The 15,050-nt window shown below is 47.8% G+C and overlaps 1 protein-coding gene across 1 annotated transcript; it reads left to right on the forward strand.

The window, feature by feature from the left end:
* Positions 1-13,617, forward strand: socs2 (suppressor of cytokine signaling 2). The gene is made up of 3 exons (XM_083935263.1): positions 1-338; positions 12,384-12,547; positions 12,700-13,617. The coding sequence occupies exons 2-3, from the start codon at positions 12,409-12,411 to the stop codon at positions 13,185-13,187; spliced, it is 627 nt and encodes a 208-aa protein (XP_083791389.1). The 5' UTR covers positions 1-338; positions 12,384-12,408; the 3' UTR covers positions 13,188-13,617.
* The last annotated feature ends 1,433 nt before the right edge of the window (positions 13,618-15,050 follow it).

The following is a 15,050-nucleotide window of genomic DNA, read 5'->3' on the forward strand; positions in this document are numbered from 1 at the left end:
CTGAACGGGGACCAGGACCAAGACCAGCACCGGGACCAGGACCAGGACCGGGACCAGGACCAGGACCAGCACCAGGACCAGGACCAGGACCAGGACCAGGACCCGCGGCTCGGCGTGTCCGTGTGTCCGCGGCTCAGACACGGGAGGACGGACACCATGCGCGGGTGAAGCGTCTGTATTCGACGCCCGGAGCTCCGACACTGACGGACGCTCGCCCGCGGAGCAGCGGAGCGCCGCGGAGGTCTCTCCCCGACACTGAGGCCGATGTGTCGGCCACTCACGGAGGATCACCGGGCTCTGCTGGTTCCTGTTAGCAGCGGCTAGCTCCGACCTCTCAGGTGCGTTTCTCTCTTTAATGAACCAAAGGAAATATTATTGTTATTGTTGTTGTTGTTTTTATAATTATTATAATCATAGTTATAATAATTATAATAATTATGATTATAATCATAATTATTGTTATAATAAAAACAGGTGATCTCGGTGTAAAACACCTGTTTTTGCTTAAATTGATGATTTTTTTAACAGAGTTTGGTGAAAAGCTGCTGTTTCCTTATTTTAACACATTTAAAGATTTAATTGATCTCATTAAAATTAATTTTTTTAAACTATTTTCTCACCAAAACATCAATAAAGAAAATAAAACTTAAAAAAAGGAAATAAAGTTAAAAACACACATTTAAAAACTGTCGAGAGGAGAAATTGTGTTTGTGCCAAAGTCCGTTTAAAAAAACAGCATTTTAATGAATCTGCTGTTTTTAATCTGATGCAGGTTCAAATATAAATATCATAAATAAATAATATAATATTAAATATTCCTGTCACAGCTTCAGGCTCGTGTCTCTGCACACAAACAATAATTCACATTTTTATTTAATATAAATAATTAAAAATCACCAAATTAAATTTAATTGTTGCTGATTTCACAGATTTCTGTTTAAAACTGCTGCAAAATAAAAACAGAGCAAAAATTAACTGTGAAATATGAATTATTTATATATGTATTTCATCTTTAATCACAGACGTGAAAATTTAAAATAAAGAATAAACAGTTTTTATAAATCTGTCTTTGTGTTTTCAGAGGAACTTTTTCACCAAAGTTCATTTAAAATTCTTGTTTATTTTATAATCGGCTGCAAAAAAAACATGTTAGAAAATAAAAAACTATTTTCTAGTGTTGTTCACAGTTTAATCTTTAATTCAGCTCAAAAAAACATTCAGATATTAAAATAAAAAGCTGCTGAAAAATCAGATTTTAACTTGTGTTTCTGTGTTTAACTCGTCATTAACATTTATTATTATTATTATTATTATTATTATTATTAAGATTTAAAGATGAGAAACTCTTTTAAATGTGAATAATAAAACTTTGTCACATTTCTGGAATTTAAGGAAGTTTGTTTCTGTTTCAGAGGAAATTTTTCACCAAAGTTCATTTAAAATTATTATAATTTTATATAAGTAATGTAGGTGCAACCGGCGCCCAAAGATGATTGTTCATTTTCTGGTTAAACTCAAACTGTCAGTTTGATTACAGTAGGCCCACAGCCTGTTGGAACAAAGACCTCAAAATGCCTTCACCCCCACAACAGGTCACACCCAGGTGTGAATCCTCCAAGGCACCCAAACTGTTCATTGGCTGAATTGACCCCCAGGTGATGACATCATCCGGGCCTATATAAAGTGAAGCACACAATCTCTCGCTCTCTTTCTACTGGCCTCTTTCTACTGAATCTTTCTACTGACTCTTTCTACTGGATCTTGCTCCCGGATCTTCCTCCCGCTCTCTCTCCCTGATCACTCAACTCCAGGAGACCAGCTTCCAGCTGTCCCCTCGGCCCTGGACCTGGCCTATGGCGTGGGATCACCACAAAGGTTAACCAACCGGTTATCCTCAACTGAGCACAGCACAGAGCGATCCGAATCCTCTTTTGCCTAAGAGCCACAAATAAGACAAGAACCTCTTCACCACGGAGCTTCCTTTCTTCACCCAGCCACTGGCATCAAGCAACGCAAAACATCTCCCATCTCATGGACTGGTAATTAATCACCAACTGGGCATTACTACATGTTATAGGACTTTATGAACGGCTAGAAATAATCGTAACTTTGTCATAAGAACTGAGAGATCAGGCTTCCGGCCTTTGTGTAACAAAGAGAATGTTCACACCTTCTCCGAGCCCCCACCTCTTCTCTTTGTCTCTCTCTCTCTCACACACACACACACACACGCACACACACACACATACACACAAACATACGTTTGCTGTTAACTTTAGTTAGTTTATTGTGTCTTGTTTGTTGCATTTATTAACCTGTTAATAAATGTTTGTGTTTAACATATGTCTGATTATTTAATATTACACAAAGATGAATGAGCCAGCTTCTACTAAGAAAAGAACTTTTTAAATCCTTCAACTAATTAAACTATTACATTTATCGGTGTTTAACCCTTAATTAGTAGTTTAATGTATTTTATGAGACTTTAATATTAGTTATCACTCCGTCTATGACGGTGGTGCCCCGAGGAACTCTGGTTTGACTAGAGTCATTTTTATTATTATCTTTGATAATTATTGGTGATAACTAGTATTTCCTTGATTAACGGTAAGTTTATTGAGAATACTCAATCTCATAATCTGAACGTGAGTCAAGGCACTATATTTGATTGGTTCTCCGTGTGACGTTTTTAATAAATTTAAGTTATTCATTTTTAGTAATTTTTCTTTATTAATTTTCCTTATCAAATATTTCATTTGATAGTCACTATTGATCCAATTAAACCCAAAGTACCTACATTGGTGCCCTGTGAGAGGGCTTAGTTATGTTGGCTTGGCAATAATTCATAATTGTGTGATATTAATATTCGTCATATTTTTGGACATTTTACAATTTTTGGATTTTTCATCCAAAATTTTCCAAAGTCGTTCCATTTAACCCCACTTGTCTTCCACAGGAGTAGACATCCAGCTGTACTTACAAACAAGTATAAAGTGGTGTTATTTGATTAATTCTCCAAATTTGGTTAAAGCGATTTGAGAATATTGATAACCTCTGTAAGCCTGATAGTTACCCTTAAGATTTTGCTATTGCTGCTAGCTATTGAAGTTTGGTTTAGCATTTGAATATCACATATTCAATGCAATCCAATGAGTCTTGTCATAAGTTGTTGCTAAATTAAGTGCTCCTTCCCATTTACTCATAGCGTGCCCCCGGCCCTATGAACCCGAGAGCGTGAACTGTTGGAACTGCCTTGCATTTCAACCTGAGTGGAGATAGATAGAGCCACAGTGTGCTACCAGCCCCTGTGAAATAAAGTTACATGCCCAGCTGTTTCTTCCACGTGTCTCAGCTTGAGTAGTACTTTACAGATATAATTCCCTGACTGACGGCCCCGCATCTCAGTTAGTGTAAATTCTGGTCCCAGAATCACATGGTGCTGTAGTTGCCCCTCCCCGCGCAGGAAGCAAGCTACCCACTAAGTGTAGATCAGAGGAACTGTTGTTTTAGGCTAGTGTACTACCCAATTTACATCACAAGGTGTCTGCCAAGCAACACCAGAGCCAAAACAATTGCATTGTTGTACTAGACAACAAGTTTTATTCTCACCTTCCATTTTAAACAATGGAGAACCCAAGTGTAGAGAATTTCATTTCTTCCCTAGCACAGAGCCTTAAACCTGGCTACCCTGAGTTCATTAACACATTGAACTTAAGTGAGTGCAGGAAAGAAATAGACTCCCTTCTCAGCGACACATCAAAAGGGTCTGTGGTGAGATGTTTGCTCCTGAACTTCCACCGGCAAATTCACATTGTCTGTCAGAGCAAAATAGCATTAGAAAAGGAGATAGAATCCCTTAAAGCTCAAAATGCTAATCTCATCAGTGAAGTTCAGATAGCAAATCACAAAGTCCTGCGTTATTTAGAAGATTTGCACTCAGCAGAGTCACAGCTCTTCTCCCACAAAAAGGAATTGTTAGGGCTTAGATCAGAAACTCTTGCCCCACCAAAGTCGTTCAGCCTTGCTGATTCTGGCCTTTCAAATTCAAATTCCTCCCTCAATGAGAGATTAACGCCCTCTCCAGAGCTGACCAGGGAAGTTCAGTCCTGCTCTACCTCCTCACTGCATCACTTTGAGAGTGATGACAGAGCTAGCATAGTCTTGACTTCACAAACGGTGAGTTCACAATGTCCCCGCCTTGAAGAGCTTGAGCTTCTAGCTAAAGATATGGACGTGTTTGATCCAGACAACTGCGATCATAACATTGAGGACCATTTTAGGGAATTAGATCAAAATCTAATTGACCTGCCCAATGCAACACAGAGAGAGAAAGTTAAACTTGTGTGGAAAACCAGCTCAAAAGCTGTCCGCAAAGTTATACAGTCTCAACCTGCCAGAGTCAGAAATGACTACAATGAGCTTCGTCATGCACTGACAGAAGAATTTGCTTCTACTGCAGACGAAATCGCTTCTTTGGTTGCAGCTAGTCAAATAAAACATTCCCGTCAAGAGAGTCCCAGAGACTATTACAGACGTTTGAGACACGTATACTTCCAAGGAAGGAATGCACCAGGCTTAGAAGAGAACCCAACTTTTAAGTCCCTGTACTTGCAGAATCTTCATCCTTGTATACGTACACACGTTATTCTTGAGACAAGGAAAGATAACCTCTCTCTTAACAAGGTTAGGAAAATAGCACAGGTGGCTTGGGAAACTGTTGTCAATTGCAAAGCAAGGGACACAACATCTGCTTCCAGCAGCTCAAACACCGTGAGGTCACACAGACCTTCTGTCTCAGAACCCCATCCTCAGAACAGATCGAAAGGGGGGGACAAAACACAGCATAGGGACGCAGAGCGTAAACGCCATGTCCGCCAGCTGCCACGGGATAGTCATGCCCAGAGCAGGAGCTGTAGAAGGCCATATTCTGAGATCCTGGCCCAGCATAATGACCTGCCAAACCACTGCTCAGATGATGACCACAGCATCTCTGACCGCAGCTCAGAATCCGACAGTGACAGTGCCTCTGAGTGTCTTTCTGTACACGGCTACAGGCAGCGTTACAGCCCTGAGCCACGAGTGAAGACGAACTTCAAACAACAGAGCTCCAGAGTCCGCTCCTCTCGGTTTTGTAGGTAACAGTCCATCTGCACTGATAGTAAGATTAATGCAAGCTCAGCAGCCTTACTTTTCTTACAGTTAAATTGGTAAACTTTGATTTGTTAGCAGCCGCAGCAAACTCAATAAGACCCAAATTGTAATTGGACTTAACACCTTGTACAAACTTTGCAAATACTTTTGGATCAACTCCTTGTATTTTGTAATAAGCTCACTGGTAAACACTAGTTTAGGACACATCTTGGATTGACACACCAATCATACAACTGTCCTCATGCAACTGACAGCTGAATCTCATCTGTATCTCACCCCAAGTCATTTACATAACTAACACTTCTGTTCTCACTAACCTGAAGAGTAGCTGAGAAACAATGTTTATTATGTATTTCGTATAGTGCCATTGTCATGTTTAGATTTTGTTTTGTAGCTTTTGTTCTTGCCTAGTCGAGATATTAGTAGTGTTTAGCCAATTCCCAGTTGGTGAAATAACTGCCCAAAATGTTGCAAACACTAAATGAACTGACAAATGAACTCTGTACATCTATGGACTGTGAAAGATGCCCTTAAAACCGCACATCGGGTGCAGTCTCAAGGACATCGGGGGGATATGTAGGTGCAACCGGCGCCCAAAGATGATTGTTCATTTTCTGGTTAAACTCAAACTGTCAGTTTGATTACAGTAGGCCCACAGCCTGTTGGAACAAAGACCTCAAAATGCCTTCACCCCCACAACAGGTCACACCCAGGTGTGAATCCTCCAAGGCACCCAAACTGTTCATTGGCTGAATTGACCCCCAGGTGATGACATCATCCGGGCCTATATAAAGTGAAGCACACAATCTCTCGCTCTCTTTCTACTGGCCTCTTTCTACTGAATCTTTCTACTGACTCTTTCTACTGGATCTTGCTCCCGGATCTTCCTCCCGCTCTCTCTCCCTGATCACTCAACTCCAGGAGACCAGCTTCCAGCTGTCCCCTCGGCCCTGGACCTGGCCTATGGCGTGGGATCACCACAAAGGTTAACCAACCGGTTATCCTCAACTGAGCACAGCACAGAGCGATCCGAATCCTCTTTTGCCTAAGAGCCACAAATAAGACAAGAACCTCTTCACCACGGAGCTTCCTTTCTTCACCCAGCCACTGGCATCAAGCAACGCAAAACATCTCCCATCTCATGGACTGGTAATTAATCACCAACTGGGCATTACTACATGTTATAGGACTTTATGAACGGCTAGAAATAATCGTAACTTTGTCATAAGAACTGAGAGATCAGGCTTCCGGCCTTTGTGTAACAAAGAGAATGTTCACACCTTCTCCGAGCCCCCACCTCTTCTCTTTGTCTCTCTCTCTCACACACACACACACACACGCACACACACACACACACACATACACACAAACATACGTTTGCTGTTAACTTTAGTTAGTTTATTGTGTCTTGTTTGTTGCATTTATTAACCTGTTAATAAATGTTTGTGTTTAACATATGTCTGATTATTTAATATTACACAAAGATGAATGAGCCAGCTTCTACTAAGAAAAGAACTTTTTAAATCCTTCAACTAATTAAACTATTACATTTATCGGTGTTTAACCCTTAATTAGTAGTTTAATGTATTTTATGAGACTTTAATATTAGTTATCACTCCGTCTATGACGGTGGTGCCCCGAGGAACTCTGGTTTGACTAGAGTCATTTTTATTATTATCTTTGATAATTATTGGTGATAACTAGTATTTCCTTGATTAACGGTAAGTTTATTGAGAATACTCAATCTCATAATCTGAACGTGAGTCAAGGCACTATATTTGATTGGTTCTCCGTGTGACGTTTTTAATAAATTTAAGTTATTCATTTTTAGTAATTTTTCTTTATTAATTTTCCTTATCAAATATTTCATTTGATAGTCACTATTGATCCAATTAAACCCAAAGTACCTACAGTAATAAGCTGCAAAATAAAAGTGTCAGGAAATAAAAGCTGATTTATTTCTGTTGTTTCTGGTTCACGGTTTAATTCGGCCGCAAGAAAAAACAAGAAACAACAAAAAAAACAAAAAAAAACAACAAGAATCCTGAGGGCTGTGGTCTGGACCCCCGTGCTCCTGGTCTCAGAGGGGCCTGGTTTGACATGGAGCCCAAAAAGTGACGTGGCCCCCCCCCCTCTCCCTCCTGTGGGCCCCCCACTCACAGGAGGAGCCTCTGGGGTCGGGGCGCTGCTGCACGGGGGGCAGTGAGGTGAGGGGCCTGGAGGGTCCAGACCCGGGCAGCAGAGGCTCTGGGGACGTGGAGCGTCTCCTCTCTGTGGGGGAAGGAGCCGGAGCTTGTGAGGGAGGTGGAGCTCCCAGTTAGATCTGGGGGGGCTCACCTCCACACACAGTCTGGATCTGGACCCGTGCTCCTGGATAGGGGCTGGACCCTGGTCTTCTCTGGAGGGGCCCAGGGTGTGAGGGGCCGGGCGGGTGTGGGGAGACTCTCAAACCCCCGGCTGAGCGCCGCGGTGTTGGAGTTGACCCCGGTGGACCAGAGGGTGGCCTCCTTACGCCTGCGGGTGGTGGGGGGGGGCTCTGACTGTTGTTGGTGCAGATGCAGCGAACAGCAGTTCAGAGTCTGGGGCCTTCTTGGAGACCCTGAATGGAGTCCTGCATGGGGCTCCAGTAGGGGACTCCAGAGTCCTGCTGGGAGACTTCAACGCCCACGTGGGCAACGATGGAGACACCTGGAGAGGCTGATTGGGAGGAACGGCCTCCCTGATCTAAACCCCAGCGTCTGGTGTTAGACTTGTGTGCTGGTCCTGGATCCTCTTTAACAAACACCATGTTGGAACAGAAGGAGGCTCAGAAGTGGACCTGGTCCCAGAACACACTAGGCCAAAGGTCCAGGATCCAGTCTGTGATGGTCTCATCTGATCTGAGGCCGGATGTTTTGGACACTCGGGTGAAGAGAGGGGCAGAGCTGTCAGCTGATCACCATCTGGGGATGAGTGGGTCAGAGGACGGGGAAGGTTCTGGACAGACCGGGTAAACCCAAACCAGTAGTGCGGGTGAACTGGGACCGTCTGGAGGAGGCCCCTGTCCCAGAGACCTTCACCTCACACCTCCGGAGGAGCTTTTCTGGCGTCCCTGTGGAGGTTGGGGGCATCGAACCGGAGCGGGCGGTGTTCAAAGCTTCCACTGCTGAAGCTGCAGCGGTGAGCTGTGGCCTCAAGGTCTCAGGTGCCTCAAGGGGCGGGGACCCTGGAGCACCGTGGTGGACCCCGGGGGTCAGGGGTCCCCCTGAAGAAGGAGGCCTTCAGGATCTGGTCTCCCAGAAGACTCCGGAGGTGGTTCTGAGGTCCCCACAGGTCTGAAGGGCTGCAGCCTCTGCTGGGTCAGAGGCAAAGCAGCGGGTGTGGGAGGAGTTCACACAAGTCCTGGAGAAGGACTTTGGGGGGCACCGAGGTGCTTCTGGACCACCATTCAGCACCTCAGGAGGGGGACACGGGGAACCGTCCAAGCTGTTTACAGTAAGGACGGGACGCTGGTGCCCTCAGCTGATGAGGCCATGGGGCTAGTCAGTCCTGGTTCCTACCCTCACCTGTGGTCATGAAAGCTGGGTCAGGACCCAAAGAACCAGGTCCAGGTCAGGACCCAAAGAACCAGGTCCAGGTCAGGACCCAAAGAACCAGGTCCAGGTCAGGACCCACAGAACCAGGTCCAGGTCAGGACCCAAAGAACCAGGTCCAGGTCCAAGCGTGTGAAGTGTGTTTCCTCAGGAGGGGGTCTGGAGTCTCCCTTAGAGAGAGGGGGAGAAGTTCAGCATCCGTGAGGAACTCGGAGTAGAGCCGCTGCTCCTTTGCGTTGAAAGGAGCCAGTTGAGGTGGTTCAGGATCATCTGGTAAGGATGAACCCTGGGCGCCTCCCTAGGGAGGTGTTCCAGGCACGTCCAGCTGGGAGGAGGCCTCGGGGAAGACCCAGGACCAGGTGGAGAGATTAGATCTCCACACTGGCCTGGGAACGCCTCAGGATCCCCCAGTTAGAGCTGGTTAATGTGGCCCGGGAAAGGGAAGTTTGGGGTCCCTGCTGGAGCTGCTGCCCCCGAGACCTGATCCAGGATCAGAGGCTGGAGCTGCTGCCCCTGAGACCTGATCCAGGATCAGAGGCTGGAGCTGCTGCCCCTAATAATAATAATAATAATTCATTTTATTTATATAGCGCTTTTCAGAGACCCAAAGACGCTTACAGAGTAGGACATATAATATATACAGACGATAAACAACAGGAGACAAGGATGACAAGGATGACAGGGAAGCAAGGCGAGGGGGGCGTGGGGTAATGGTGGTACAGACAAATAGCCAGAAACAGGTACAACAATAGAGGTGGGGGGATGGATTGAAGAGCAGTGGGGGAGGGGGGGGGGCAAGGGGAGGGGCTGAAATGGGTGAGGAGAGCGGAAGGAGGGTGGGGGGGATGGGGGGTCGGGGGGGAGAGGCCGGGAGTGAATGAAGTTATGGGTAGGGGAGGTTGTAGGCTTGTGAGAAAAGGAAGGTTTTTAGACGGGATTTAAATGTTGTGAGTGATGGAGAGTCGCGGATGGGCCGGGGGAGAGAGTTCCATAGTCGGGGTGCAGTTCTAGAGAAAGCTCTGTGTCCGAAGGTTTTGAGTTTGGAAGGTGGCATGGTCAGAGTTAGGGAGGAGGAGGATCGGAGGGCTCGGGAGGGGCGGTGGGGGGTAAGGAGGTCAGAGAGGTAGGGTGGTGCCAGATGGTGGAGAGCTTTGAAGGTGAGGAGGAGTATTTTGAAGTCGATGCGTTGTTTGATCGGGAGCCAGTGGAGGGTGTAGAGAATGGGGGTGATGTGTTCACGGGAGCGGGTGTGAGTGAGGGTTCAGACCCGGGTACAGGGTTCAGACCTGGGTACAGGGTTCAGACCCGGGTACAGGGTTCAGACCTGGGTACAGGGTTCAGACCTGGGTACAGGGTTTAGACCTGGGTACAGGGTTCAGACCTGGGTACAGGGTTCAGACCTGGGTACAGGGTTCAGACCTGGGTACAGGGTTTAGACCTGGGTACAGGGTCTAGACCTGGGTACAGGGTTCAGACCTGGGTACAGGGTTCAGACCTGGGTACAGGGTCTAGACCTGGGTACAGGGTTCAGACCTGGGTACAGGGTTCAGACCTGGGTACAGGGTTCAGACCTGGGTACAGGGTTTAGACCTGGGTACAGGGTCTAGACCTGGGTACAGGGTTCAGACCTGGGTACAGGGTTCAGACCTGGGTACAGGGTCTAGACCTGGGTACAGGGTTCAGACCTGGGTACAGGGTTCAGACCTGGGTACAGGGTTCAGACCTGGGTACAGGGTTTAGACCTGGGTACAGGGTCTAGACCTGGGTACAGGGTTCAGACCTGGGTACAGGGTTCAGACCTGGGTACAGGGTTCAGACCTGGGTACAGGGTTCAGACCCGGGTACAGGGTTTAGACCTGGGTACAGGGTTCAGACCTGGGTACAGGGTTCAGACCTGGGTACAGGGTTTAGACCTGGGTACAGGGTCTAGACCTGGGTACAGGGTTCAGACCTGGGTACAGGGTTCAGACCTGGGTACAGGGTTCAGACCCGGGTACAGGGTTCAGACCTGGGTACAGGGTTCAGACCTGGGTACAGGGTCTAGACCTGGGTACAGGGTTCAGACCTGGGTACAGGGTTCAGACCTGGGTACAGGGTCTAGACCTGGGTACAGGGTTCAGACCTGGGTACAGGGTTCAGACCTGGGTACAGGGTTCAGACCTGGGTACAGGGTTTAGACCTGGGTACAGGGTCTAGACCTGGGTACAGGGTTCAGACCTGGGTACAGGGTTCAGACCTGGGTACAGGGTCTAGACCTGGGTACAGGGTCTAGACCTGGGTACAGGGTTCAGACCTGGGTACAGGGTTCAGACCTGGGTACAGGGTCTAGACCTGGGTACAGGGTTCAGACCTGGGTACAGGGTTCAGACCTGGGTACAGGGTTCAGACCTGGGTACAGGGTTTAGACCCGGGTACAGGGTTCAGACCCGGGTACAGGGTTCAGACCCGGGTACAGGGTCTAGACCTGGGTACAGGGTTCAGACCTGGGTACAGGGTTCAGACCTGGGTACAGGGTCTAGACCTGGGTACAGGGTCTAGACCTGGGTACAGGGTTCAGACCTGGGTACAGGGTCTAGACCTGGGTACAGGGTTCAGATCTGGTTCGTTTGAACTCTTTGAACCAAAAAGCCTGAAAACAAAAACATCTATGCTTAAATATTTCACCTGAGGGCAGAGAGTGTGTGTGTGTGTGTGTGTGTGTGTGTGTGTGTGTGTGTGTGTGTGTGTGTGTGTGTGTGTGTGTGTGTGTGTGTGTGTGTGTGTGTGTGTGTGTGTGTGTGTGTGTGTGTGTGTGTGTGTGTGTGTGTGTGTGTGTGTGTGGAGGGTGTGTGTGGGAGGAGTTCACACAAGTCCTGGAGAAGGACTTTGGGGGGCACCGAGGTGCTTCTGGACCACCATTCAGCACCTCAGGAGGGGGACACGGGGAACCGTCCAAGCTGTTTACAGTAAGGACGGGACGCTGGTGACCTCAGCTGATGAGGTCATAGGGCTAGTCAGTCCTGGTTCCTACCCTCACCTGTGGTCATGAAAGCTGGGTCAGGACCCAAAGAACCAGGTCCAGGTCAGGACCCAAAGAACCAGGTCCAGGTCAGGACCCAAAGAACCAGGTCCAGGTCCAAGCGTGTGAACTGTGTTTCCTCAGGAGGGGGCCTGGAGTCTCCCTTAGAGAGAGGGGGAGAAGTTCAGCATCCGTGAGGAACTCGGAGTAGAGCCGCTGCTCCTTTGCGTTGAAAGGAGCCAGTTGAGGTGGTTCAGGATCATCTGGTAAGGATGAACCCTGGGCGCCTCCCTAGGGAGGTGTTCCAGGCACGTCCAGCTGGGAGGAGGCCTCGGGGAAGACCCAGGACCAGGTGGAGAGATTAGATCTCCACACTGGCCTGGGAACGCCTCAGGACCCCCCAGTTAGAGCTGGTTAATGAGGCCCGGGAAAGGGAAGTTTGGGGTCCCTGCTGGAGCTGCTGCCCCTGAGACCTGATCCAGGATCAGAGGCTGGAGCTGTTGCCCCTGAGACCTGATCCAGGACCAGAGTCTGGAGCTGCTGCCCCCGAGACCTGATCCAGGACCAGAGTCTGGAGCTGCTGCCCCCGAGACCTGATCCAGGACCAGAGTCTGATGATGATCGAACACTAAATAATAATAAAGTTTGTTTCTTTGTCTCAGTTTGAGCTGAAGAAGAATCTGTTCGATGAGCGACTCGTCCTCTGAGTCGTCACGCATCATCGACAGCAACGCCATCGCCAACGCCGACGCCAACGCCACCGCCACCGCTGAGGAAGCAGAGCAAGGACGCATCAGCGCCGCCATGAAGGACCTGAGGAACACAGGTACACCTGTAGACCACTAAAGGGGACCGTTAAGTTTAAGGGGACCGTTAAGTTTAGACACTAAAGGGGACCGTTAAGTTTAGACGACTAAAGGACATGGTTAAGTTTGTGTGAGGGTTAAGTGACGGTGAAGTGTGTCTGTGGTTCCGCAGGTTGGTACTGGGGCAGCCTGACGGCTAACGAGGCCAAAGAGATCCTGGCGGACGCCTCGGAGGGCGCCTTCCTGCTGCGGGACAGCGCGCAGACGGACTACCTGTTCACCATCTCGGCCATGACGGCGGCGGGTCCCACCAACCTGCGCATCGAGTTCCAGCACGGCAAGTTCAAGCTGGACTCGGTGGTTCTGGTGAAGCCGCGGCTGAAGCAGTTCGACAGCGTGGTGCACCTGGTGGAGCACTACGTCCAGCTGTCCAGGACCGGGGACAAGGCGCCGGACGCCTCCCGGCCCTCGGCGGCGGCGGCGTCGGCGGCGCCCAACGGCACGGTGCAGCTGCTGCTCACCAAACCCGTGTACACGGCCACGCCGCCGCTGCAGCACCTGTGTCGCGTCGCCATCAACCGGCGGACGCGGCGGGTCCAGGACCTGCCGCTCCCCAACAGACTGAAGCAGTACCTGACGGACTACTGCTACCACGTGTAGACGGCCCTCCCATCATGCACTGCGGCAGGAAGTTCTGTCAGGGCCCTTTCAAAGTAAAGTCTCCTGAAAAGGGGAAAAACTGTTGTGAGCGGCGTCAGGACCAGGACCGGGACCAGGACCGGGACCAGGACCAGGACCGGGACCAGGACCGGGACCAGGACCAGGACCGGGGCCGGCGCCGCTCACAGAACCAGAACCTCAAAGTCTCAGAACGCGTCGTGACGGCGCTGAAACTGCAGCCGCTAAACGCCGCGGCGGCCCGTGGACGTGGACGTGGACTCGGAGGTTTGTAAAAAGTTGGAACGTTTAAAAACATTATTAAAATAAAAACGAAGAATCTGAATCATGTTAAAAATGTTAAAAATCTGTTTTAATAAATTTTCTTTTTATTTAAAATAAACTTTTATTTAATTTTTACTTTTTTATTAATTTTCCCTCGAAAACAAAGTTTCATTTATTTATTTATGAATAAATAAAACAGGTTTTTCTCATTAAAATATTAAAATATAAAGATATTAAATGTTAAATCTGTAAAATATAAAAACAGAAACAAAAGAATAAAATGAAAATAATTTATTTTAATAACATGAATTCAATAAAAAAATTAAAGTTTGTCGCAGAAACGTTTTCAATTTATTCTTTTATTTTCCAGTCGACCGGTCCAGCGTCTGCGTTCTCTGATAGTTCTGCAGACGCTGCAGACAGGCGTCGCTGCAGACGGGCGCCGCTGCAGACGGGCGCCGCTGCAGACGGGCGCCCACAGGCGGCTCCGTGTCGCGTCAGACGCCTTTTTTAAACCAATAAAATTTCCTTTTTTTAATAAACTGAAACTCGTGACATTTGTTTTTCTGACGTGAATTTTTCACTTTGATCCAATCGTCTTTGACTCCGCCTCCTTTCCTCTGACCATAAAAGGGCATGTATGTGACGCTGGGGGGAGGGGCCTACGTCCATCTGACGTTTACCTCCGAGGGCCAGAGGCTAGCTGTCACTCAAGAGGCCACGCCCCTAATTATTCATACACTTTAAAACCATGATGGATCCTGATTGGACCAAACAGGAAGCTGGGGGCGGGGCTTAACAGAACAGAATATCTTTATTGTTTTTGTTTTTATACAAAATCCAACGATTCAAACATGAAATAATAAAAATAATAATGAAAATAATAAAAATAACAATAAAACAGAAACGGTAAATAAATGAAATCACTGAGCAATAAAAACAATCATCATCACGTGTTTAAGTAGAACCAGGGTTACCACGGTAACCGCAGCTCTGTGACCGCGACCAGTCACCACAAACACGCCAGCGTCTCTTTAAGGATCCGTGGTCACTCAACAGGAAGTCACTCAACAGGAAGTCACTCAACAGGAAGTCACTCAACAGGAAGTCACTCAACGAGAGTCACTCAACAGGAAGTCACTCAACAGGAAGTCACTCAACAGGAAGTCACTCAACGGGAAGTCACTCAACAGGAAGTCACTCAACAGGAAGTCACTCAACAGGAAGTCACTCAACAGGAAGTCACTCAACAGGAAGTCACTCAACGAGAGTCACTCAGGGAGCCCTGCTCTGGTGTCCCTGTAAATCCCTCCCCTGATGTTTCTCACGTTGTCTCTAAAACTCTCTGAATGAACGAACAGATCCGTGTCCATGTCCCTGCAGCGTGCCGCCGGTTCGATTCCTGACGTATTTATTGTGTCGCTTTGTTTCTGTGTGAAGAAGCTTCAGCGACTGAACGAGAGAATAAAGTTTTATACGGTGCTTCAACACGAGACGTTTGGTTTCTGCTGTTCTCTGGCTTAGCACACGTTTATGCTCCTAGAGGACACTTTAACACACGTTTATGCTCCTAGAGGACAC

The sequence above is a fragment of the Echiichthys vipera genome (assembly GCF_963691815.1).
Source record: "Echiichthys vipera genome assembly, chromosome: 20".
Classification (NCBI taxonomy): Eukaryota; Metazoa; Chordata; class Actinopteri; order Perciformes; family Trachinidae; genus Echiichthys; species Echiichthys vipera.